This window comes from Marmota monax, unplaced genomic scaffold (genome assembly GCF_021218885.2).
Source record: "Marmota monax isolate L192 unplaced genomic scaffold, Marmota_monax_Labrador192_F-V1.1 WCK01_AAM20220418_F8-fsc00008, whole genome shotgun sequence".
Lineage (NCBI taxonomy): Eukaryota > Metazoa > Chordata > Mammalia > Rodentia > Sciuridae > Marmota > Marmota monax.
The window spans coordinates 17,175,187-17,202,635 of record NW_026694432.1 but is presented as its reverse complement, the minus strand read 5'-3'; the positions used below and the strand labels follow the sequence as shown (position 1 = coordinate 17,202,635).

General features: G+C 39.1%; 1 protein-coding gene across 1 annotated transcript in view; it reads right to left on the bottom strand.

The window, feature by feature from the left end:
- Nucleotides 1-4,285: 4,285 nt before the first annotated feature.
- Nucleotides 4,286-27,449, bottom strand: part of Snrnp40 (small nuclear ribonucleoprotein U5 subunit 40) — a 33,875-nt gene continuing 10,711 nt past the window's right edge. The window contains exons 5-10 of the mRNA XM_046469214.2: nucleotides 22,156-22,278; nucleotides 14,077-14,197; nucleotides 11,216-11,298; nucleotides 10,296-10,357; nucleotides 5,572-5,675; nucleotides 4,286-4,798 (exon numbers count right to left, since the gene is read on the bottom strand). Of these exons, the coding sequence (XP_046325170.1) occupies nucleotides 4,749-4,798; nucleotides 5,572-5,675; nucleotides 10,296-10,357; nucleotides 11,216-11,298; nucleotides 14,077-14,197; nucleotides 22,156-22,278 (543 nt within the window). The 3' untranslated portion in view covers nucleotides 4,286-4,748. The remainder of the gene's footprint in view (nucleotides 4,799-5,571; nucleotides 5,676-10,295; nucleotides 10,358-11,215; nucleotides 11,299-14,076; nucleotides 14,198-22,155; nucleotides 22,279-27,449) is intronic.

The window sequence follows — 27,449 nt, the reverse complement described above, 5'->3', positions numbered from 1 at the left end:
GTAATACAGGCATCTCCACAGCCCACAATGACATTTTGGAGCAGCTAATTCCTTGTGCATCCCCGCTCTCTAGTCTCTACCCATTAAGACACCTGTAGCACCACACAGTGTATACCCAAACATTGTCAAATGTTCTTTAGGGATAAGTTAAAGAATGCAAGAGTCTAGATGGGTTGCAGAGTTGAGTGAGGAAAAGAACTTGAAATCTAGGAAAAATTAGTAGAGGTCATAGTTTGATGCAGTGGGTGGGTATCAACCTTGGACTTTTCCAGAGAAGATCACTATGGCTGAGGGGTAAAGACAACTAACTGGCCAGCGGGTAGACCTGGAACTCAGACTGGGCTTCACTTGGTCCCCTAGGAACAGGGGCTGTTGAAGTTAAGTCTGGTTTTCTCCCTTGTCCTGGGACACTAGCTGTTAAGCTCCAAAGTCTCTTGATTCGTTTTTGTTTCTTTGGTACTAGGGATTGAACCCAGGGCATCGTGCATACTAAGCACATGCTCTACCCCTAACCACAGCCCAAATCTCCTGAAAGTAGCAATCCTGTCATAACCCAAATAATATAACATCCTTCTTTCTCAAAGGCTCAACTGCCTGCAACCCCAAATCGCTGAGAGCTCTTTCACCAGCTTCCCATCCCCCACGTTGAGATATTATTAATAAGCAGCAGACTCTAGGTCTATCAGTGAGAAAGAAGCAAATACTTTAGGTACTAACCAGAACTATAACCAGGTGATGCTTGTCTTTGAAGCCAGCAGTCCTGCCTGTGCTCTGCTTACTGGGAATCGCAGCCACCTGGTCCTGTCTCCCTACTGGACTCATCCTTGTGCACCTCTACCATGCAGGTCTCCAGGGATTCACATCTCCCACTTAAAAAGGGGTCACCCATCCCTACACGACCAAGGGAAGCAGGTGAGGGAAAATAATAGCATCCACCTGTGTTCTGATTGGTTAGTCTGTAAATAAATTGCTTAGGGGGTTAGGACCAGATGGGGTGGGGGTTATAGGCTAGGGGAAAAAAATAATTACACTGGAGAGGTCAAACAAAGGAAAAAATAACACGAAAATATACCTCCCTAACAATTCAGCCCACCAGAAGCCACCCAGCAAAGGAGGAAAAAAAATAAAAAAACAACAAAAAATTTTTTTTTTGCTCTTTAAGTGCCAACAGTATTAAGCGCTAGAGACTGTAGAAGTCATAAAGGGAAATTAACTGAAAACCAGAGATGCCATTACTCATTCGGGAGCAATCTATCTCTCCCAAAGTGAGAACACAATTTGCACCCTCTGGGGATGTTTTATACTCAAATCTTTTTTCCCCAGGCTGGGCTGGGACTTCTCTTCAAATCCTAAGTGGCACTGCTATTTCCTGCTAATAGCTCCACCCAGCCACTTGAACCCTTGAACCCTTGGAGGACTGCAGAGGCTGAGGTCAGAGAGCCCTGGCAGGCTGTAACATCTCATGAATTGGTGGGTTTCCAAAGTGCAGTGTCAAGGTTCAAGCTTGGTTTTATCCCAAGCCAAGGAAGGTGAGAGGGGTGGAAGGGACTGGCCTGAGGAATGTGGGATGGGCCCCCTGAAACCCCAGTGACTCAGGAGGTTTGCAAGTTCGCAGCCAGTTCTGGCAACTTGATGAGATCCTGTCTCAAAACAAAAAATACGCAAAGGGATGGCAGTGTATTTCAGAGGTAGAGCACCTCTAAGTTCAATCCTCAGTATCACAAAAAATGAAAAAATAAATTGAGACATGTGAACCTGGTGCTTTAACAAAGGATTAGGGAGTCACCTGTGAGAGCATCTGGGGGCACGAAGAGCAGCTCCTATGCCATGTTTGGCCACATCTCTTCTGAATAACTTTCTCAGGCCAGAAGTCTGAGAGTCACCATTCCCTTTGGAGATCTCACAGTACTTTGTATATTACAGGTTCCAAGTGAAGAAGCCAATTTCATTTTGTTTAACCCAGTTTTTCTCAAATTTACCTGAGCATGACATCTTTATGCCTCAACGTACATAACAACCTACGTGGGGCTTGGTGTTGTGTGGAGTACATACACTCTAGGAAATGCAGGATCCAGTACCTGCTCAAGCTCTCCGGGATTTGGCTCCAACTCAATTCTTCAACTGTTTGCTGTTCCCCATCTCTAATCACACTCAAGTCCTTTGGTTCCTGAAAGGTACCATGCATTCAAGCTCCTGCCTGCTGTTTCTTGGAATGTGCAAGGTTTTTGTCCACCTGGCAAGCCCGGCTCATTTTCTACATCCCAATTCAAGCATAATCACATAATCTGTGAAATTTCCTCATCTCTCCTAGGCACAATAAATTGCTTCCTCCTGTGTTTCCAGTGCACTTTATTCAAACTTCATTCACTGTATTAAAAGTAATTGGTTTGAGAGCTTTACCATCCTGCTGCTTCCTTCATTAATGAGTTAAATAAATCTCTGGCATGTGCTCACTTAAAAAAAAAGTAGTTGATGTGAGATAGTCTTTTCTACTAGTTTGTACATTTCTCAAGATGGCAAGGACAGCAGGGCACGGTGGCACACGCCTGTAATCCCAGCAGCTTGGGAGGCTGAGGCAGAAGGATTGTGAGTTCAAAGCCAGCCTCAGGAAAAGTGAAGCACTAAGCAACTCAGTGAGACCCTGTCTCTAAATAAAATAAAAAATAGGGTTTGAACTCAGTGCCCCCGAGTTCAATTCCTAGTACCAAAAAAAAAAAAAAAAAAAAAAAAAAGGACAATATCTCATTTATCTCTTTTTTAAAAATATTTTTTAGTTTTAGGTGGACACAATATCTTTATTTTTATGTGGTGCTGAGAATTGAACCCAGTGCCTCACGCATGCTAGGTGAGTGCACTACCACTGGAGCCACAGCCCCACTCCCTCATTTATCTCTTTCCTCAGCAACAACTACCTCACCTGTCACAAAACAGGGATTGGTGTTTGTTGGATGATTATGCCACAAATCCAGGGTAATATAAATTCAAGTTTGTGAGAAAAGTATAAAATTAAACATGCTCAGAATATGTTGGAGATGTGAAGACCTTTTTTTGACATTAGGAGATTCAGAAAAAACATTCACTACTCAGATCCAGATGGGATTCGTCAGAGCCTGTTTGAATGTGGGCACAGTCACTTGGAGACCCTGGGATATAGTAACCTGCCTTAGTTGTAGAAGACAGCTATTAACATTTCTTTTTTCTTTTTTTTTTAACCAGGGATTAAACCCAGAGATGCTTAACTACATCCTCAGTACCCCCTACCATTTTTTAAAAAAATTTTTTGTAGTTGTAGATGGACAGAATGTCTTTGTTTATTTTTATGTGGTGCTGAGGACTGAACCCAGTGCCTCACACATGCCAGGCAAGCACTCTGCCAATGAGTTACAGACCCAGCCCTGCCCAGTCACTTTTTAAATATTTTATTTAGAGACAGGGTCTGGCTGAGTTGCTAAGTGCCTCAATAAGTTGCTGAGGCTGACTTTGAACTTGTAATCATCCTGTCTCAGCCTCCCAAACTACTGGGATTATAGACATGTGCCACCATACCCGGCAATAACATCTCTTAATGTCCCTGTCAGTGTAGGAAAAAGCAGACAAGTAAACAGAATCATAAAGTCTCAGACACAGTCATGACCAAGTTCCATCAGAACATTTGCATATTCCATCTGAGTTACGAAGCAGCATTCCAGCCAATGTCAATTCTACCAGAAAAGATCACTGCAAGTCTGTTCACTTCAGGAGCCCAGAGTACAGAGACTGCTGCTCAGAAAAGTGCTTTGGGTAGGAGGAAGAGAAGACATTTGTGTACAAGTGCACAGGAGCCAGGTTCTTTTAGATCTTATCACTTCTAGTAGGAGGCAGGCATTTGTTACTGATAAATTATTATTCTGTTTGTCATTTTCAAGGGAATAAGGAAACCTGAAAACATAGAAAAGGGGGAAAAAGTCCCAAGTAAACATCTTCTCTGAAGTCTCCACCCCTTATCCAAAGTACTGGGAATTGAACACAGGATACTCTACCACTGAGTTACATTCCTATCCCTTTTATTTTTGAGACAGGGTCTTGTCAAGTTACTCAGGGGTCTCACTAAGTGCTGAGGCTGGTCTTGAACTTGAGATCCTCCTGCCTCATCCCTCTGAGTTGCTGGGATGACAGGTATGCGCCACCACGCCTGGCTTTTCTTTGAAGTTTAAATGGATCGTATCCCCTGGCCACAACACGCTCTGTTCTGATTTGTAGCAATCAAGCCTCAAAGAAAAGAGAGCAATAAATTCAATCCCATGGCTCTTGTAAAAAGGCATCTAATTCGCTTTTAATACAAAATGACTCAGAAACAGAGAAAGAAAATATCATACAAGCCAGTTACTGAATTAAAAACAAAACAACCAAGCCCATCCAACAAATTTCAGTTGATATTCCCTGCCTTCTGCCCAGATTAGAAAACAGGTAACTGCAAACCAAATGTCTGTCCCTTTGAAGAAATCTTATTAAAAAAAAAAAAAAAAGGCAGGAAAGGAGAAACCAGTCTCTGAAATCTGGCAGGTGGTGTTAGAGGCTACTGGGAGCTTGCCTCAATCATCCTGGCACATGGAGTACAAGTGGTGGTTGGAATATGGACACCACCTCCTCTCTGTCTTGCTAGTAATGGTCATCTGAAGGGAGGAGATCAGCCTGGGCACCATTTGACGCCAATTATGCAGTCTGAGGTCTCAAGGTCAAGCAGTCCTGGAGTCTTCCATTCCATAGCTTCACTGAATCTCTCCCATGTACAGTCTCTTGTCACTGGATGCTGAAAGAACTGAGGTAAAAGAACAGAGAAGACAACTGGAAATAATGAAGGCTCAAGGAGACTGGGTGCTCAAGGGCTCTTGTGTCAAGAGCCAATTTTGGTATATAAGAGCAATTGGATGTAACTTGAATTCCCCTTCTAAACAGCATCTACAGGAAATTGTAGTCTGGCTTTTCAATCCAAGTCCTCTCAAAACCATGAGTTTGACTGTACCGTGAGAAATACATTATCAGGCTCAAAATTCGGATGTCCCTTGTCAGTCAAACCCCAAGGAAAAGATCTTCCTAGTTACATTAGGAGACAGGAAGTGATCTATAACCATAGTTTTGTAAATGTGCTTCTGTTTGTTAAGTCCTGGAGAAAGTTACATTTTATCCTTAAAGTTAAGTTGCAATTTATATCTAAATATGCAGAAATATCATTTTGCCTGTGATCCCAGCAAAGGGAGGTTGAGGCTCAAGTATGGGGCCAGCCTGGGCAACGCTGCAAGACCCTGCCTCAAAAAACCAATAACAATAAAACCCCCATGATTCTCTTATCCCAATATACCACAGAAGCACAGATCTGAAGCAAATAAAAGGCTAACCTACCTTCCCTTGAGATAGAGAAGAAAAATGGAACATTATTCCTACCCTTGTCACTTAGGACAGCAACTGTGAGATAGTCACTGATACTTAGAAGGGCCGTTTTTATGGAAATTCACATTTCTGTCTCTGTATTCCCAGCCCCGCCCTGGGGAGATTACCACAGGTCCCCTTCCCCAATAGTGAGGACAGACTTACTGATGGGCTCATCAGGATGGAAAGCCACTTCATTGATGGAGCCAGCGTGGCCAGGCAGCTTATACAGAATTCTTCTGCTTGTGGTATCCCACACATACACAAACCTGCAAGTATCAGGAATAGCAAAGATCAGGCCTTCTAGAGGTGGGCTAGGACAGAGGCATGGCTCTTTAATGGAAAAGGAAACCATGCTATTTTATTACTCCAAATTTACTGAGTTGCATTCTGGCTTTTAGAAGCTAAGACAGAGGCTGAAGGTGTAGCTCAGTGGTAGAGCACTTGCCTAGAAACTAGGAACAAGGTTTGGGTGAAGACATGGACCCTGATCTTGAGGAACTCAGTAAATGGGAATAGCTTAAAAATATAAGCTTTATTAGTATTTTCAAACATAGCCTCTAGAATGGGAGAGGTCTTGGAGAAGAAAAGAAACAATTTTCCCTATGAACCCCACATAAAAACCTTCCTCAAAGAGCATCAAATATAATTAGGCTACAGTTAACTTTAAAATCATTCAGGAATGTCTTAAAAGTAAACTGATTTATTGCAGGTTGGGAGATGAAGTATAACTTCTTACTACTGTACTTAAACCACTGTACTTTAGTATTTATTGTATTTAACTTTTAGTATTGTACTCAAAGCTGAGCCCAGAAGAGAAATGGGAAATTTCAACTATATAAACATAATCAGAAGTCTTAATATATGTTCCAGGATTCACCTCCCTTAACTAAACCTTCAAACATCCCGGTTAAAACACCACCACCAACAACAAATTTTCTTTGACCCTCAACCCTGCCTGAGTCATTTTAGGTAAAGGGCAAAATAGTTACCATCTTCATATGGTTGGTGGTTTGAAGCAGTTATTAGAAACATTTATTCATATATTTGTTTCAATAAAAAAATACACTAGTACTTGAATATAAAATTCCTAGCTTTTGGGCCTGAGGATGCAGCTCAGTGGTAAAGCATATGTTTATTAGCATGTGTGAAATCATAGGTTTCATCTCCTACATCACAAAAACAAAAAAAAGCAGGCCTAGTTCTGATACAACAACTTTGGGTATAAATACAAGTAAATGCTAGGCTTGATGGCACAAGCCTATAATACCAGCAACTCAGGTGGCCAAGGCAGGAGGATTCCAAGTTCAAGGCCAGCCTCAGTGACTTACTGAGACCCTGTCTCAAAATAAAAAGGGCTAAGGATGTAGCTCAGTGGTAAAATACTCTTGAGTTGACTTCCCCATACAAAACACAAAAAACAAAAAAGCACATAAATAAGAGCTGTTTTTTGTTTTTTAAAAATATTTTTAGTTGGGGCTGGGGATGTGGCTTAAGCGGTAGCGCGCTCGCCTGGCATGCATGCGGCCCAGGTTCGATCCTCAGCACCACATACAAACAAAGATGTTGTGTCCACCGAGAACTGAAAAATAAATATTAAAAAATTCTCTCTCTCCAAAAAATAAATAAATAAATAAATAAAGTTTTAGTTGTATATAAGCACAACACTTTAATTTTTATGAGGTGCTGAGGATTGATCCCAGGAAGTCCTCTACCACTGGGCCACAACCCCAGACCAATAAGAGCTTCTTTATTATTGAGCTCTCACAGGCGAGGCTCCATAGCCATAGTAAAAGTTCCAAGCAAGATGGAAGAAGTGGTAACCCCATCTGTCTAGATTTTTTGGCACCCTTGCTCTCTGCGCTTTTTTCCTGCCATGCTCAAACAACTGGTCTTCATTCATCATGGTAATGGCAGTGTGCGGGGGGTGGTGGTAAAAGAGTATGAGTGCTGTTTCACCAGAATCCAGAAAGACCTGGGTTCAAGTCTCAGTGCAGCTACTTATTAGTTAAGTAAATTTAATAATTGAATGTTTCTGAGCTTTTTTCCTTGTTCTGTTGCAAAGTGCTTGGCACACAGTATTAATGATGGTTGTTGCTATTAGGAGTACATTTGCTATCAAGCTACTATCACAAGAACCCCATGGGCTGAATCAATCCTTCCTGGACCAGCCTGGCCAGTCTCCCTGTGTCCTCACTAGGGGTGTTAAGGTTTTAGGTCTGAAGACGAGGAGGTGATTTCTAAGTAGAAAGGCAGAGCTTGGCAAACCCAGGCCCAGCTGAAGTGCAGTTTCCTGAAAAGGAAGGCTAGATTCCCAGGCACATGAAAGACGAAAGAACCCCAGATCTCCAAGGGTTTACTTCAAGGCCTCATTCTTGATGGCTGCCAATTAGATGCTAAATTTAGAGGGATTCCTTGCCTTTCCTCACTGTAGCATGGCAACATTCAGTAGGAACCAGGTCCTTATGTAACAGTGCTGCTTGCTGACTTGGGGCTAATTGGCGAGGTGGCCTGTAAAATCCGGACAACCCCAGCAGGGAGAGGGGCAGGCTTTACTCAGGCCAGAGCCAAGCCTCCACATATAAAATTTAAAGGAATAGAGAGGAGGAAAAGGGAGAAGGAAGGACACTACATATCAGAAAGGGCCAATGTTAGAAACAAACCATTCTTGTCAGGGAAAAGGGCATATGTAAACATAATTTAAAGAGACCATGCCAAGTTACTCCTGTACCCCAGTGACTTGGGAGGCTGAGGCAAGAGGATCACAGGTTCAAGGCCAGCTTGGGCAATTTAGTGAGACCCTGTCTGTCCCCTTTATTATTCTTCTCCTACCCGAAAAAATAAGACTTACCAATCTTCCCTTTGAATTCTAGTGGTACTGGGGATTGAACCCAGGAACTTATGCATCCTGGGCAAGTGCTCTACCACTGAGCTACATCCCCTGCACCCTGTTCCGTAATTTAAAAAGACTAATTACATAAGAAAGACACTGCTGAAAAGTATACAAAACTACTTTGAATGGTTCTTAGTCTGTAAAGAATGCAAGATACTGGGCTGGAGTTGTGGCTCAGTGGTAGAGCGCTTGCCTAGCACGTGTGAGACACTGGGTTCGATCTTCAGCACCACATAAAAATAAATAAATACAATAAAGGTATTGTGTTTATCTACAACTAAAAAATATTTTAAAAACATTTTTAATATTTTAATGCAAGACACCTTAGTCTGTTAAGGTCTTCTTTTGACCACTGAAAATCTTTTAGATTCCCGCTTCAAGGCAGCTCTCTATACCACCTGGACTAAAATCATCAATGTGCTACTATTTCATCAAAGCCCCTTCCCCTCAAAAAAAAAAACTGATTAATTCTCCATCTTTCCTGCCATTAAACTCATTAAACTTGTTAGGAAAACAAAAAAATGGACTTTGAATGTTTCAAGTATGTTCAGTTAATCACAAGGTGTGGGGCAGACCACGGTAAAGCTTCTCCAGGCAGGGCTAGGGTTCCAAGAAGGAAAACCTGAAGCACGATAAAAGCTTTGGCAAGCTTGGGAAAGGGTTCGCATTTATAGATGATGCGCTTATTTCAGCAGGGTAGTAGTAGAATATCTGAAGGGGACAAGAGTGAGGTTAAGTGAAAAAGAGTAAACACATTGCCCAATGAAAGCTAAAATCTGAATCTGCCACCAGAAGATCTTATTCTTTACAATTCCACCTGGACATCACTATTCAACCTGATTCCCTTCAAAGTATAGGCCACTACAGACACACCAAATACAATAGTATCTGATGGAAGAATTTCCTCACACAAGCCACATAATGGGCCAGTTAAATTCATACTTAAGAAAGTCTCACTTGCTGGACATGGTGGCAAATGCCTGTAATCCTAGTCACTTGAGAGGCTGAGGCAGGAGGATCCTAAGCTTGAGGCCAATCTTAGCAACTTGTCTCAAAAGTTGCCCCTGGCAGCTGCCACATATTGCTGAGTTGTTATGTGGGGTAGAATCTGACTACTATCTTTGGGTTAGTAATTCATTCATATAATATTAACAAGTGCTTAGTATAAGATAATGCAGGGGCTGACAAGCACTTCCCTGGGTTCACAGAGATGACTAAGATTCATTCCCTGAGTTCTGGGTGCAAATAATTTAGTAGGGTTGCCCCAAAATATCTGTCTGGTTGTGAGGTGTAATAAATACTAATAAGGATTAGATGGACGAAGTGCTAAATACAGCAAAAAGTAATTAGTTATGCCCAAGAGTTAAGAGAGGAAAGGCCAGGGAACAGTTAAAGATACAACACAGGGCTGAGGGTATAGCTCATCGGTAGAGTGCCCACCTCGCACATGTGAGGCACTGGGTTCGATCCTCAGCACAACATAAAAATAAATAAAGATACTGTGTCTAGCTACAAAAAAAAAAAAAAAAAAAAAATACAACACAGGGGTGGTTACTAGAAAGGTAAGGGAGCTTGGATAATGGAAGAGGGGGTATGAGACAGAACCCGAGTTGAGAATGCAGAAGGGTTAGAATACAGAGTGCAGCATTGTGGTGATGGTCAGAGAGATGAGTACTTAATGTGTTGAAACAAAGTGAAGCAGCAGAAGAATCTCATGAGAGACTGGGAAAATTATGAGACTGAATTTTATTTTGATGGCAATGTGAATCCAACAGGATAAAGAAATGGTTGACCTTCTAGGTCTAAAATATCCAAGGAAGAGAGAAATAACGTGTTTGTCCAACATGCTTTTTAAATCTTTCATACTGCAAATGGCTTCATCTCCAAGTACAGCTATAACTCTGGCTGCTCTAGTCCATAACTGCATGTCATGTATTAAACATGAGAAGACCTGCAGAGCTACATCATCCTCTACCTCACACCCAGTAATCCTTACCTGTCGGCTGAGCCAGCTGCTATTTTGCTTCCATCAGGTGACCAAGAACATCTCAGGAGATTCTATAATGATGAATAAGCAAGAATTTATTGAATGGTAACATATCAAATTTCTCTTTGCCACACCCAAGAATCACTGGGAGATTTTAAGCATCCTAACTGGACTTTTAAAATTATTCTCCCCAGAAAGATGATCAGCAATTATCTTATTTTCTATGGACCAAAAATAAAATACTTCATTATTTTATACCATACAAACACTAACTAGAAAATGCTTAGTAAGTTATGTTAGATTAGACCTGGCAACAAAATTTGTTTTGCCAATAAATGGAGGCCTCCTTTGCTTGATTTATCTTGATCCTCATTAAATTTCCCCCCTCTTGTTCTTATTTTTTTTTTTTTTTTTTTTATTTAATCTTTATTAACCAACTGTTTGAGGGGAAATGCTGTTTCCAACAGAGCTGACCTGGGAATTTGAGGGTTTAAGAAAAATTTCTGTCTCTCACAAATTGGGGCATGGTGCTGACTGAGAAGAGGGATATATTTCCAGGGTTCTAACACATGGTCACTCGGAAGGTAAATGAAACAATTTGGATAACAGCCATGGGAGCCTGGGTCCCTTATAGAACATTGATCTGAAAGGGTTGAAGATCCTATGGAATAAAAAAAAAACTAGGAGTGTCCTGTTGAGGATGGACTGATATTAGAAGCTCTCAGATTGAGAGCTGGCTTCATCGCTATCTGGCTGTCTTCTGTGATATTCTTGTATTAGTTTTATTTTGGTAAGAACAACTTTGATAAAGAACAGCCACTAGAATGCAGCCCATTCTTAGCAAAACTACTTCTCTTTAGCCTTAGCATCACCTTAAATGTTTTTGGAATCAAATAGACAATAAAACCCCTTTGCTATGTAGCACTCACCTTTTCAAAGTTGTGCACATTTCCTTGAAATATCTTCACACACCTCTCTTTGGGGGCAAATGGTCGGACATCCCAGACCCGCACTGCAAAACAAATTTAATCCAATTAACCAACCAAACCAAATATGAGCCAGAGAATTCCTGAGAACGCAAATGAAACTAGTATCATGCTAATGACAAACACTACCTCCTGGCTATAGGTGGTCCAACAGGCACACTGCTACCTGTTAAGGCTCTTTTATTTTTCTAATGGGAATATAATGCATCAAAGTTCTATTAACTGGTGCTAAGGGCACTTTTCCTCACAGAGGAAAGTAAGGGGTAGGAAGGAGAATTGGCAAACACATTGTTGAGAAATTGCAACAGAATGCAGCTGCTTGTGATAATAATTTCAAATAACTCCTCTGTCAATTCTGAGTCACAAAACTCAAACTTTGATATAACAATCAAAATACCAATGACTATTGTAAAAATGAGTCTATAAAAACCAAAGTTAATATTCATGTTTTATAATTTTCTCATTTGGACACATGAGAGTCTAACCTTGAACAAGGTCAAATATAGCAAGAGAAAACTGTATTAAAAAATTAGAAAAAGTGAACTTTGTTCCCCAGTACCCCAGAAGCTGAGGATCGACTCTAGGATCTCACACATGCTAGGCAAGCATTCTCCTATTGAGTAACATCCTCAGCCTTAGAAAATGTGAACTCTGGGGCTGGGGATGTGGCTCAAGTGGTAGCGCGCTCGCCTGGCATGCATGCGGCCCGGGTTCGGTCCTCAGCACCACATACAAACAAAGATGTTATGTCCACCGAAAAATAAATAAATATTTAAAAAAAAAAAAAAAAAAAAGAAAATGTGAACTCTGAATTTAATTTTAGTTTTGTTGTATATGGGGATGTTAGGTAAATAGTCAATTATTTGTGTCTTGATTTTCTGCTCTATTAAAAAACAAACAGCTGGCTGTGGTGGCACACGCCTGCAATCCCAGCAGCTTGGGAGGCTGAGACAGGAGAATTACAAGTTCAAACCCAGCTTTAGCAACAGTGAAGTGCTAAGCATCTCAGTGAGACCCTGTCTCTAAATAAAATACAAAATAGGGCTGGGATGTGGCTCAGTGGTTGAGTGCCCCTGAGGTCAATCCCTGGCACCCAAACAAACAGACAAAAAATCACTTTTTTTCTTTTTAGTGGTAGTAGGGATTGAACCCAGTGATACTCTCCCACTGAGCTGTATCCCCAGAACTCTTTATTTTGAGAGAGGGTCTCACTACATTGGCCAGGCTGGCCTCAAGTTTTTGATTCTCCTGACTCAACCTCCTGAATAATTAGGATTACAGGTGTGTGCTACCATGCCTGTTGTTTGTTTCCTTCTTTCTTTGAAATAAATAAATCCATTTTAAGAATTGAGCAAGATGATATATGTGGAAAGAGTCTAAAAAGTTGGAGGTGATAAAAATAGAGAATTTATAATTTTATTATGTTGCCAAAACCAGAAATTCTTCTTACTATTCTTTTAATAACCACTCACTATAAAGGATGCTAGAATTAGTCAAGGGTAAATCCACTGAATTTGAGATATGCATATAAATATACAATGTAAGCAGTAGCTAATGCTGTTTTAACAGAAGCTAATCTTATAGAGGAATCTGAATGATGTCTTTTTATTTGAGTGTGAAAAGGTAATACCAACACTTGGGAGTCAGACAGGCATAAAAAGGCAAAGCTATGCATGGAAGTTTGCTATTGAGATGATAATGCAGTCAGGAAGTAAGGACTTCCATTCAGTCAACAAATATTTGAGTACCCATTAAATGCCAGGTACTGTTTTTGCTATAAAATGTCAGTTAGTGCATTTTAGTTCTTGACAAGCCCAAGAACATGATATGGATACCAGGAGCATTTCCAAACTCTAATATTAAGCACATAATCCCACAACTGCCTTCCTTTTTTGTTATGGTAAACCCATTCTCCCACCCTACAACTAAAAAACCCAAATCAAACAATCAACAAAATAAGCAAAGAAATAGGGCAACAAGAGTTTGTGCTTGTGTAAGTCCAGAATGTTGAGGCTATTTTTTTTTTCAGTATTGATGATTGAACCTAGGCAAATTGTCTACCAATGAACTACATCTCCAGCACTTTTTATTTTGAGACAAGATCTTGGTAAATTGCTGAGACTGGCCTCTAACTTGTTATTTTTCGGTCTGAGCCTCCAAAATATCTGGGATTACAGTTGTGTGCCACTATTCCCTGCTCACACTAGGGCTCTTGGAGTAGAGAGGTAAGATACATGGCATACTGGTCTACGATTGCCCAAACTTGGTACTATCTGCAAACATCTGAGAATTGTCCTGACTATTTGGATTATAAGACTCTGATTTTTTTTCTCATGGAACTAATCAGTTAAAATTTTTCTTGTATTCTTCTTGGATTTACAGTATACCAGAGCAGAAATTGGCCCTAACGATAAAGGCCCATTTCCTCTAATTTTATCCATGTAGAAACTGAAGTCCAGAAAGGATAAATATAGTTCAAAGTTGTTTAGGAGCTATAATGGCAGATCTGGGAGTAGCGTCTTGGATTCTTGATCATCTAAAGCTTTTCCCACTACAATATTCTCATTGACTGGTAGACTCTTTGAGCCATCCTTGACTCTTTCCTTGACTTTCATGTATCCCAGTATACATATTTTTTCTCTTTTTGCAGTGCTGGGTACTGAACTTAGGACCTCGGACATACCAGGTTAACATTCTACCACTGAGCTACATCCCCCATACCCCTACACATTTAAAACCCAATGCCCACTTCTTTAGGGTCTACAGAGACTGGGCACTGGGACAGCTTTCCTCTTCAAAGTTACCTGTATTGTCCATTGCATTGGACAAGAGGTAAGAGCCTTCAGAACTTAAACTCAGTCCAGTCACAGAATCTGCATGGCCTCTCATGGTGTAGGTTAGCTTGTTTTGGCGTAGGTCCCAGACCTGCAAAAACAAAAAAGTGCTCCCAGAAATCAAACTGAGAAAGAGCAGAGAAAGAATTATTCAAGAGTCACTTGCTCGGAGAAATTGGTATCCTTTCTTAAAGGGCAAAATATTATTTTAACTACAAAATACAGGATTTCTGTCAAAGAGAAAAAAAAAAAAACCTTGTCTTTTTTTTTTTTTTTGGTGGTGTTAGGGATTGAACCAGGGCCTTGTTCCTGAGATAAGCACTCTGCCAACTGAGCTATATCCCAGCCCAAAACCCTTGTCTTTTAAAAAAAGAGTCAAAGTGACTATATTTGACTTGATATAAATTAATGTCAAATATTAAGATAAAGTTCAATGTAAGAAAATTTGCATAGAAGTCATTTTCAAAACATAACAAAATGTAGTAGACATTAAAGAAAAAATAAATAGCATTTAAAATGATTACATTGATTCTTAGTCACTAAAAAGAAATTATTAGGGGCTGGGGTTGTGGCTCAGTAGTAGAGTCCTTGCCTAGCACGCATGAGGCACTGGGTTCAATCCTCAGAACCACATAAAAACGAAATAAAGATATTGTACCCATCTACAACTAAAATAAATATTAAAAAAAGAGAAATTATTAGAACTACATAAAAATAAGTAAACATGTAATTTAAAGACATTATGAGTACATGTAAATTGTGTATAAGAAAATATGTAAGAATATTGATGCTTAAATTAATGTCATGTATATGTAAATATATATATATATTCACACACACACACACACACACACACACACTATATAAACTAAATGTCAATAAGGTAAAAGACATGACATTAAATTATGATTCATAAGCACATTGGAACATTATGAATTCTCACAAAGGAGCTAGCATGGCAGAATGGAAAGAGAGGCGATTTAGGATTAAGAATAACCAGTAGTTATGTGTCACTGGGCCACTAACCCTTTCTGAGGACAGGGAAAACATCTACTTCTTATGGCTGTTATAGGAATTACAAATAAGAATGCTTAGCATATGCCTGGCACTTGGCAGGCCCTCAATAATTTTGGCAGCTATTATTAAGCAGTTCCTAAAAATAACTCTGGAATCCAAATGCAAAAATATTTACATAATAAGCAAAAAAGGGAAAATACAAAACAGTATTTATATTTACATAAACTGCAACTATGTAAAATAATTATTAACACTGCCAGCAATAGTCTGGATGTCACATGGCAAAACAGTAATTTTGTGAAGGTCATCGGTATTATACAAAACTCTTCCCAAATTTTATTTAACACTGCCATGTAATTTTTCTAAGTGAATAAAATTTTTGCTGTCTTCTAAAGCTAGGCGCTTTCTCTCATCCAGACTTGAGTTAGGTATTGTATGCTGGAGTAATACATAAGGCAGACAGCTCTACTTTCTCCATCCATAACTCATTCATGTGTACAGCCTAACACACTTCATATACCATCATTTTTTTGTGTCAGGATGTTTGCTGCCTCAGTAATCAGGAGAGCTTGAAATGGTTGACACTCTATTAAAGTTTTTGTCCTTTCTCTTCAAAGAAGGCACTGCTGAAATCTTTACCTTAGTAACAAGTAGGAGAGAATGCACTTGCCACCAATCTTAGCACTTATGTGCTATTTCCAGACTTTCTTCTTTGAGGCCTATACCTTGTTTGTGTAGGGACAAAAAATATTTGGGATTTGCCACAGAAAGAATGAATAGGGCACTAATTTAAGCAAAACATTTTGCAAATGTCCTAATCAGCTATTCAATGAACATCTGGGTATCTGATCAGTGGCAACCACTATTGGAGATTTAAAGGGACAGAGTTCCTGCTCTCAAGCAACATTTAGTTTAGCAATGAAAACAGTCTTGCAAACAAATATTGAAAGGCCTATTTTCAGTGTAGTAGCAGAGGGGGCAAAAGGTTTAACTCTTGTAGAACAGGGATGAGAGAAGCTTTCCCAGAGAATAAAGTATTTGAGCAAGGTAAAGAAGAAGGAAGAGATTTTTTCTTTCTTTCTTTTTTTGGTGGTACTAGGGATTAAACCCAGGTTCACACATATTAGACAGGCACTCTACCACTGAGCTACATCCCCAGCCCTTTTAAATTGTGAGACAAGAGTCTCTCTCATTTAGTTGTCCAGGCTGTCCTCAAATTTGGGATCATCTGGGCTGGGGTTTTGGCTCAGTGGTAGAGCGCTTACCTAGGACACATGAGGCACTGGGTTCATTTCGCAGCACCACATAAAAAATACTAAATAGGGCTGGGGATATTGCTCAGTTGGTAGAGTGTGCCTTGCATGCACAAGGCCCTGTTTTCAATCCCCAGTACCTCACAAAAACAACCCCCCCATCCCAAACTAAATAAAGGTATTGTGTCTACCTACAACTAAAAAGATATATATTAAAAAAAAAAAAAAATTGGGATCGTCCTGTCTCTGCCTCCTGAGTAGCTGGGATGATAGGCGTGTACCTCGCTGGAAGAGGTTTTTTTTTTTTTAATACTTTGACCAAGTGGAAGTGTATTTCAAGGGAAAAGTGATGTGTGAAAGCAGAGAGCATGATAAAATTGCTAGATTGTAGGGAATTAAGCGTAGAGAAGAAACAGATCATGCTTGAGAGGTATATAACAGAGGTGAGCACACAAAAGGCTTTGAATGCCTGACTTGGATTTTATTCCCTTCACTAGGGAGTCACAGAAGGGTTCAAAGTAGGGCAATGAGTTGGTTAGATTTGTACTCGGAAAAGATCTTTCTGGCTCAGATAATCAAAGAGATGAGACCAGAGGATAAGAAATCAAAAAACACTTATTTTATTCCTTTAAACAAACAAAACTACCAACTAAACTCCCATGTGGCTCAGAGCTCAGGTTTACATGAAACACTAAAGAACTTCCAGCCAGACCCTCAAGCCCTCAAGCAGGGATATGTTTTATTCTTTTTTCATTTTTCCTCTGACTTCCAGATCCTATCAAAGTCCCTAGAGACAGCATATTTACTCACAAAAGGGACTCCCATTCCTCATTTCTTCTTCCTTTTTAAAAACAGGCTGTGCTGAGAAGTGTCTTGTCACACCTGGCCCCCTCAACCATGCTGGGGATCACATCCAGGGCCTCATGCATGCTAAGCACTGGTTCTATCACTGAGTTAAACCCTCAGCCCAAGAACCAAGTTCTTTTAGGAATACCTACTAATGTGCTGAGGCAGTATGGGGACTTGTCAAGCAATTAAATGCTAAAGCCTGCTGAGTCCCTAAGTGCTTAAAAGAAACCTGTTAATTGACCAGAGGCAACAAGACAGATTGGAAAGATTATCAGCCCTCTGAGGATACAGCTGCCATCCTGGCTTTACCATTGACTGAGTGATTGACTATGTGATCTTGGCTAAATCATTTAACATCTTAGCGCCTTACTTTAGTCATCCATAAAATAAGACAGATGAACCAGAAGTTTAAGGTTTCTTGCAGGTTTGACATTCCTGGAGTCTATTTCTGATTGGAAAGGAGCCTCTCTTTTCCATATTTAAAGAAATTTATGAGGCCCGAGGACAACTTCAACATAAGAGTGCTTCTGGGTCCAGGGGTAATTACTCTCCCCTAAGTATGTCACAACAGGGTATTTAGGTAGGGAGAAACCTAAGGAAGGAGCTCAATTTATCTTCTAACTAAATTCTAAATTCTAATAAGGTCTTACATTTCTCTAGCATACCTTAATCATATAGGAGCAAAAAAGAAGACAACTAATTATAGCAACCTAACTTTACATACTATTAATTGCTGCTGCCATAAAATAAAACAATAGGTCTGGGGCTGTAGCTCAGTGGCATAGCATATGCCTAGCATGTATGTAAGACACTGGGTTTGATCCTTAGCACTGCATAAAAATAAACAAATAAAATAAAGGCATGCTGTCCATCTACAACTACAAAAAAAAAGCAAACAAAAACAACAACAAAAAACAATTTGTATTCAAAATTGGCAACATTCTTATACTTGTTAGCATATTACCACTATCATTATCATCATAATTTTTTCTTGTTGTTGCTTATGATCAAATCCAGGGCCTTACTAGGCAAACTATGTACTTCTGAGCTACACCCCAAGCCTCTGATACCTTACTGTTCACCTGGAACTCTATCCTAAGGAAACAAATGCAGAAAAAGTTTTACAGAAACATGACCATAGCAGCATTAATTTGTGACAGTGGTACATACAACATAAATCAATGTCTAGTGACATGGTTGTGACTTACTAAATTGTAGAATATCCCAATAATAAAAATGATTGATGGGCTGGGGATATAATTTAGTGGTACAGCACAATCCCCAGCATGGCAAAACGACAAAAAAGATGATAATGGCAGGTGACGTGTATTAAACATTTACTATGAGCTTGCCATGGGCTGGAATATCACATCTTTATTTAATTCATGTAACAATTACACATGGTAGGCTGAATACTCCCATTTAGAGGTAAGAAATGGAGATTCAGAGAAGTTAAAGTCACTTTCTTAGCTAAGTGTGCTGGCACACATCTCTAGTCCCAGTTACTCTGTTGGCCAAGGAAGGAGAATCACTTCAGCCCAGGAAATCAAGACTAGCCTGGACAACATGGAAAGACCCTGTCTGCAAAAACAAAATAACAATAATAACAACAACAACAACAAAAAAAAAAAAAAAAAAAAAAAAAATTTTTTTTTTTTGGTGCTGGAGATTGAAACCAAGGAAGGAGCTCAACCATCCCCAGTACCTACCTTTATATATGTATATGTATGTATGTATATATATATATATATATATATATATATATATATATATATATATTTAAATTTAGAAACAGGGTCTTGCTGAGTTGCTTAGGGCCTTGCTAAGTTGCCGAGGCTGACTTTGAACTTGTGATCCTTCTGCCTCAGTCACCTAAGTGCTGGGATTATAGTTGTCACCACATCTGGCCACAAATAACTTTCTTAAAATCAGAGCAATTAAGTGGAAGAATCAGAAAAATAATCCCAACATATTGTCCAGAAGGATAAGAGGGATATGATAGAGAGCAACTAGAGGAGGACCTATTCAAGTTTAGAAGTCCTCTTAGAGAAGCAGGAGCCTGAGCCAAGAAATAAGAACAAGAGCAAGTCAGTCATAGCAAGATCTGAAGTAGGCAGGTTTCTGACAAAGGAACTAGCTATAGAATAATAAATTTAAAAAACAGCACGTAAGATTTATTTTATTTTTTATTCTAACTTGTTATATATGACAGCAGAATGCATTACAGTTCTTATTACACACATAAAGCACAATTTTTCATCTCTGGTTGGAAACAAAAAGCAGCATATAAGATTTTATCTAAAAGAAAAGACTGGAAAGTATAACGAAATATCAAGAGTGAATGAATTTGGATGATTATACCACAGTGATTTTATTTTTACTATTTTTCTTTTTGGTATCAGGGATTGAACCTAGGAGCACTCTACCATCAAGCTATATCCCTAGCCCTTTTTCTTTTTTTATTATTTAAAAAAAATTTTATTATTATTTTTTAGTTGTCAATGAATCTTTATTTATTTATAGGCAGTGCTGAGAAGTGAATCCAGTGTCCAACACATTGCTAGGCATGTGCTCTACCCCTGCTATGATCCCAGTTCCCTCATTTTTTATTTTGAGACAGGGTCTCAATAAATTGTCCAGGCTGACCTCAAACTTGCAAGGCCTCCAAGTGGGTGGGATTATAGGTGTGTAACTGTGCTAGGCTCTTTTTCTTTTTACATTTTGTAAAGCATAAAAACTAGCCAGGTGTGGTTGTACATGCCTGTAATTTCAGCAACTTGGGAGGCTGAGGCAGAAGGATCATAAGTTCATGGCCAATCTTGGCAAGTTAGCAAGATACAGTCACAATATAAAAAATAAAAAGGACTGAAGCTGGGGTTGTGGCTCAGTGGTGGAGCACTTGCCTAGCACGCGTGAAGCACTGAGTTCAATTCTCAGCACCACATAAAAGTAAATAAATAAAAGAATGATATTGTGCCCATCAAAAAAAAGAAAAGAAAAGAAAAAGAATGCAGGGAAGGTAGGAAGTGTAGCTCAGTGGTAGAAGTAAGTACCTGCCCTATGTTTGATATGTAGCACAGCAAAACAAAAACACAAAAAAACATGCCTAAAGAAAGGAGCTCATGAGGGCATTTAAGACAGAGGGATGAGGCTGTAGTTATAGAACTTAAGAAGTCATGTCTGGTTCAGAATGGTTAGGGTAGTAAAACATATATAACCACCCCCCCAACACACACACACACGAGAAAAGACTATAAAGGATCTACTGGATTTGGCAACAGAGAGATGGTCTTAAAGGGAGCAATGCCCACAAAATAATGAAAGCAGAGGCCAGACTGTTAGAGGTGATGGGGAGATATGGAATTGAGAAATAAAAGGGAAGTGAGGAACTAAAGACAGTGAGTCCATGAAAATCTTCAGGGCTTTTCTCTTAAGTGTTAAGAGTATGACTCTGGGGGCTAGGGATGTGGCTCAAGTAGTAGCGTGCTCGCTTGGCATGTGTGGGGCGCTGGGTTTGATCCTCAGCCCCACATAAAAAAACTAAGATGTTGTGTCCACTGACAACTAAAAAATAAATTAAAAAAAAAAAAGAGTATGACTCTGGAACCAAATTCTTGGTTTGAACTAAGTTTCCATTTCTTATAGCAGCAGAACTTTGGGTTATATTATTATGCCTCTTTTAGCTCAGTTTCTTCACCTATAAAATGGAATTGGTAGGGTCTATTTCAAGAAGACAGCTGTGAACCTAAACGAATGAATGATGCAAAGCTTATGAACACCACTTGACATAAAGCAAGCACTTTGTGTTAGATAACAACATTATCACCACCATCATCCTTTCCAAAAAGTTTGGCTATGAAGGGGAAGACCCTCAGGGCAATAGCAAGAGAGGGTGTGTGGCTGAAGGATGATACTACTTACCTTCCCTAGAAGAGACCTAAGCATGATGAAATGTTGATGAGAAGGAGAAACACAGAAGTTAAAAAAAAGGATCTGGGCAAACTGATGGCATGGGTTTCTTGAGGATGAAAGAAGAGTTGAAACCCTTCCAATTAAAGGACCACCTTTGGATAAAAACAAGGAAATTTTATCTACAGTAACTCCAAAGGAAGCAAGGAAGGACAGGAATATAGTACAATCTCCAGGTAGGGACAACAGAGGAAGTTGGGTATTAACTAACAGGTATCATTCTTATGATAAAGCAGAAGGTAAGGTCAAAGTCTGAGAGCCTCAAGGAAGCCAATAGATAAAGGCAGACATGAACTGTGTAGCTCCAAAAAAACACTGCACAACTACTGGCACTGGCTACATCTAGGAACTCTGCCAGGTGCTTTAATAGACCAGGCTCAGTTAATAACCACCATAACCCTATGAGGCAGATGCTACTGTTTGTTATTATTACTACCTTTGCTATTCTCCTGAGACAACAAAAGCTTAAAGAAATAAAGTAAAAGAACTTATTTGAAGTCACAAAACTAGAAATTGATGGAATTGGGATCAGAATCCAAGTCAATTACTTGAAAACTTGAGTTCATGGTCTATTGTCTCTTTCTTAGAGAAGTTTAGGAAATTTCCTTTTCACAGGGTCAAAAAGAAACACATCGAGAGATGAGGGCAGGGAATCACAAACTGATTCACAGTTATCTCATTAGAACAAGACAGTTAAAATAAAAAAATTTTAAAAAATTAAAAAAAAAAAAAAGATTTTAAATGTCTTCAGGGAAGGAATGTAATGCATTCTGTATTTTTCACACAGACCCTCTCCCAGGGACTTCACACTTCAAATTAACTGCCTGGTTCTTAGTTTTAAGTTACTACCTTCCTATTAGTTGGCGTTGAGTGCCAAGGCACCACAATCTCAGTTTGCAAAGATTTACTTCTAGGAGTGTATACAAGTGAAAAGGAATTATAACATAAACATCAAACATACCTTGATATCGTTGTCTATTCCACCAGAGATAATCTGATCACTTGTGTCATTGAAGGTTACAGCTAACACCTGGTAAGTGTTCTGAAATGTCTGGATGGCTGCTTTCTTCCGGATGTCCCAAAGCTGAAGCAGAGGAAAAGATGAGTCTATTAGTAATGTCACTATTTATTTATTATTTTTTAGTTGTAGTTAAGACACAACACCTTTATTGTATTTATTTATTTTTATGTGATGCTGAGGAGCGAACCCAGGGCTTCGCAAGTGCTAGGGGAGCACTCTACCACTGAGCCACAACCCCAGCCCAGTAATGTCACTCTTAAGAAGTAATCACATTGGGGGCATGGCTCAGCAATAGAGCTCTGGCCTAGCACATGTGAGGCCCGGTTCAATCCTATATGTATTGTGTCCAACTATAACTAAAAAATAAATTAAAATAGAAGAAATAATCACACTGGCAGGTGTGGTGGTGTATGCCTGGAATCCCAGTGGATTGAGAGGCAGAGGCAGGAGGATTGGGAGTTAAAAGCCAGCCTCAGCAACTTAGCAAGACCCTGTCTCTAAATAAAATACAAAAAAGGACTAGAGGGGGCTGGAATTGTGGCTCAGTGGTAAAGTGCTTGGTTGGCACACGTGAGGTACTGGGTTCAACCCTCAACACCACATATAAATAAATAAAGGTATTGTGTTCATCTACAACAAAAAAAAAGTTAAAAAAAAAAAAACAAAAAACCAAGAACTAGGGATGTGGTTCAGTGGTTAAGTGCCCCTGGGTTCAATCCCTAGTACAAAAAAAAAAAAAAAAAAAACCAGTAATCACACAGTATACCCCTAAATTCAAGGACCCTGTATACATAGACACATTTCTAACAGGGACACAAAGGTCATTTTAAAATCATAACAAAATGTATTAGGCATTAAAACAAATAAATAGCATTTAAAATGCTTACACTGATTCTTAGACACTAAAAAGATATTATTAGAACACAAACAAATAAGTAATAAATCATTTCACTTGTATTTTTGGACTCTTAGGATCCCCCTGCCTTAGCATCCCTGAGCTACCGTACCCTGTTCATATTCTTTTTCTAGGTACTGGAGACAGAACCCAGGGATGCTTTAACACTGAGTCACATCCCTAGCCCTTTTTATTTTTTGAGACAAGGTCTCACTAAGTTACGAGTTAAGTTGCTGAAGCTGGCCTTGAACTTGCAATTTTCCTGCCTCAGCCTTAAGTCACTGGAATTATAGACCTATGTCTGTGGCTTTCTGAAGGACGAGTCCAAAGGGTTTGCAGTTATTTTGCCTAATATGAAACTCTTCTTGAAAACATTTAAAGACAAACGCATTTGCCTCTGCTGTCTGGGGCAGGGAATAGGGCAAATGACAGACAAACCAAAAAAGCTTGGAAGGAAAGGATAGGGAAGGAGAATGTGGGAAATAAGTGCTTTGAAAAGCTCTCATATATTCCTGGGGATCTGAGAAGGCCCTAAGCTCTCACCTCCAGCTGACCTTCAGGCTCTGTAAGACCAAGAAATGAATGATAATGCAGGGTTACAAACTGCCTAGCTCAGAGTTGAAGGTAGTCTCTGACACAGACACATGGCCAATCTGCAAAGACTGGCAGAATTTTTGTCATTCTAAATGATTAAGGAAACCTGTGTCAATTACTACCTTATTAGAATGCTTATGGAAAAAGACTTCAGTAGCTACACAGAAGAAAAAATACAGATCTTACAAAATTAGTTTAAAAAAAATCACAAACAATAACTGCAATAAGCAACAACAAACATTGTTGTTACTTTATATGTTTAAATATCTAGTTTTCAACAAAAAATTGAGTATGCAATACAATAGAAGAAAATAAAAAAAGAAAAAAGAAATAGTCTTTTCAACAAATGGTTCTGGGACAACTGGATAACCATATGGAAAAAGAATAAAACTAGGGCTGTGGGTATGGCTCCGTGATAGAGGGCTTGCCTAGCAAGTTTGAGAATGGGCTCATTCCCTAGCACCAAAGGAAAAAAGGAAAAGAAAAAGGCAGACAGACCCTTACCTCACATGATTTGCAAAATTTAATTCAACATAGATCAAAGTTTAAATATAAGAGATGAAACTATAAAAATTCTCAGAAGAAAACATAGGGGTCTTAGTGACTTTGGATTCGGCAACAAATCCTTAGATGCAACATCAAAAACACAGGTGATAGAGCTGGAGTAGTTGTTCAGTGGTGGAGCACTTGCCTAGCATGTGTGAGGCCCTGAGTTCGATCCTCAGTACCACATATAAATAAAGAAAATAAAAGATCCATTGACAACTAAAAAAATTAAAAAAGGAAAAGCACAGGTGACAAACGCAAAAATAGATAAACTGGACTTAAATAATGAACTCTCACACATAATAGGTAAGCACTCCACCTCTGAGTTACAACCCAGCCCCAGAATAATGAACTCATATTAACTAAACAACAAAAATACAAATAGCCCAATCAGTAAATGGAAAGAGAACTTGAATAAACATTTCTTGAGATGATAAACTGATTGATTACAATACCAGTTTATACCCTCTAGGATATCTTAAAAAAAAAAAAAAAAAAAAAACCCAAACCCAATAGGGCAAGGGGTATAGCTTAGTAGTAGAGTGCATGCTTAGCATGTATAAGGCTTTGGGTTACATACATCCCCAGGACAACCAACCAACCAACCAACCAAACAAACAAACAAACAAAAACCTCAACTTCCATACAAAAACAAAAAAACACACAAGTAATAACTAGCATGTGGAACCCTCATATATTGCTGGTGGGAATATAAAATGGTGCTGCTGTTTTGGAAAAGTCTGTTTGTTTCTCAAAAAGTTAAACAAGAATTGTCACATGAGCCAACTGTCCTACTCCCAATAGAAATGAAAACAGGTACTCATATCAAAACTTATTCATTAATGCTCATAGTGGCATTACTCATGGCAATGAATAATTCTAATAATGAATTATCCAATGGATAAAAAAAATGTGTGGAATACTCTTACAATGTAATATTTAGCCATAAAAAAGAATCTAATATCAATATATCTTACAACACATATAGATCTGGAAAACCTGCTAAATGAAAGAAGCTAGACATGAAAGGCCACATATTATTTTATTTATATGAAATGTCCAGATTAGGCAAATCAAAGAGAAGAAAAGCAGGTCAGCAGTTGCCAGAGGTAGGCAAAAATAGGGGTGACAAAACACTCTGGTATGGATTGTAGCAATGGTTGCACAACACTGAATGAACTAAGAGTCACTAAACTGCATATTTTTTGTTTGTTTTTTGGCAGTGGGGATTCAAATGCAGGGCCTCACACATGCTAGACAAGTGCTCCACCACTGAGTCACATCCCTACAGCTGTATGCTTTTTAGGATACTTAAAATGGGGGTTGTGGTTGTGGTTCAGTGGTGGAGCACTTGCCTAGCACCTGTGAGGCACTGGGTTCTAACCTCAGCACCACATAAATAAATAAAATAAAGGTATTGTGTATATCTACAACTAAAAAATGTATTTAAAAAATTTTTAAAAAAGATGATTAAAATGGCAAATTTTATGTTAGCTACATTTTATCTCAGGTAAAAATATTACAGAAGATTATCAGAATGTCATGCAGAAAGGGTTGGTTCATAAAAGATACATTATGTGGAAGGGGGTGAATATCGGGTCACAATATAAAATATATTCCTTAATGTGGGTTGGGATAAAAAGTGTTTCAAAGTTACCATGTTTAGACTATCTAGTTTAACCCCAACTTTTATAGATAAGGAAACTAAAGGTTAAAGTGACTTGAAAAGAATCCCAGCAAGTCAACAGTAAAATGAACACCAGAATTTAATAGTCAGATTTTACTATTTAAATATTGTATTAACCTAAAAGTATTGAAATGTATGGTTAATTTTACATTAATATATGCTTCTTTTTAAAAACGAACACATACATAATTATTATTTGCGCGGTGCTGGGGATCCAACCTAGGGCCTTATGCAAAATTCTATGCAGGTGCTTTGCTACAAAGTTACACCTTATTTTCATGAAAAAAATTTGGTGGGGGAACTGAACTTAGGGGTGCTTTATCATTAACCTATATCTTCAGCCCTTATTATTTTTAATTTTGAAAGAAGGCCTCACTAAATTGCTGAGGCTGGCCTTAAACTTGTAATCCGTCTGCCTCAGCAGCCTGAGACGCTGGGATTACAGGTGTGGGCTATTATGTTTGGCTAAACTTTTTAATTTATTTTTTGGTACTGGGGATTGACCCAAGGAGTGCTTTAACACTGAGCTATATCCCCAGTCCTTTTTATTGTTGAGATGAGGTCTTCCTAAGTTTCTGAGGCTGGCCATGAACTTGTGATCTTTCTGCCTTAGCCTCCAGAGTCATTAGGATTGTAGGTGTGTGCCACCTTTCCTAGATCCTACATTCTTTTCAAACAGCTACTTGATACATAAATAATAGGGGAGGAAAAGATGTCATAACAACTCTAGAACTCTGTACTCAGCTAGACAATTTAGTTGCATTAACGAAAAAAAAAAAGGCTTATAGCTGTATATTTTTAAAGTGTGGATAATACAGCAAGAGCTCAGGGATGTTTCAATAAATGACTGACAGGAAAAAAAAAAATGGCTGACAGACATGAGAAGATGAACCACAGGAAATTTTTTAAGAGTATGGGTCATTTCATTTAGAAGAGAAAGAATGTTAGCTGATTATGTTTGAAGTGTTAAAGGATTGTCATTGAAAAGAAAGGAATCAGCCATGGTATCTCAGAAAAGATCTAATGGGCTTAAATTTAATTTTGTGGTCAAAAGGTAGAGTCTGAGTAGGAGTGTGCCAAGATGCTTCTCCTCCCATTCTCGTGGCTTAGGATGGAAAGTAGCTCCTACTTCATGGAATCATGAACTAAAAAAGTCTTAGGTTGTTACTCAGATAAATGGTCCAAAGAGTGCTTCACTTCTTTCCTACAGAACACACCCGCTTCCCAACCCTTCTAGCCCAAGAGTCAAGCCAAATTGCTTATCTTGGAATTCAAGACCTTGACAATTTGAGCTCAGGCTCTGAAAGCCACATTCCCCCTCTACCACCACCACTATGTATAGATGACACTTTCACCACATGAGAGCACTCAGCTAACTATCCTGTGTTGTAGGGATGCACTTTGTACTGACTCCCTACAATGAACTGCCCCTCATGGTGTAGATATTCTCCTTACCTCACTTGGGCTACTTTGGCCCATTCCCACCTCTAATCAGAACACGGTCCATTCTTT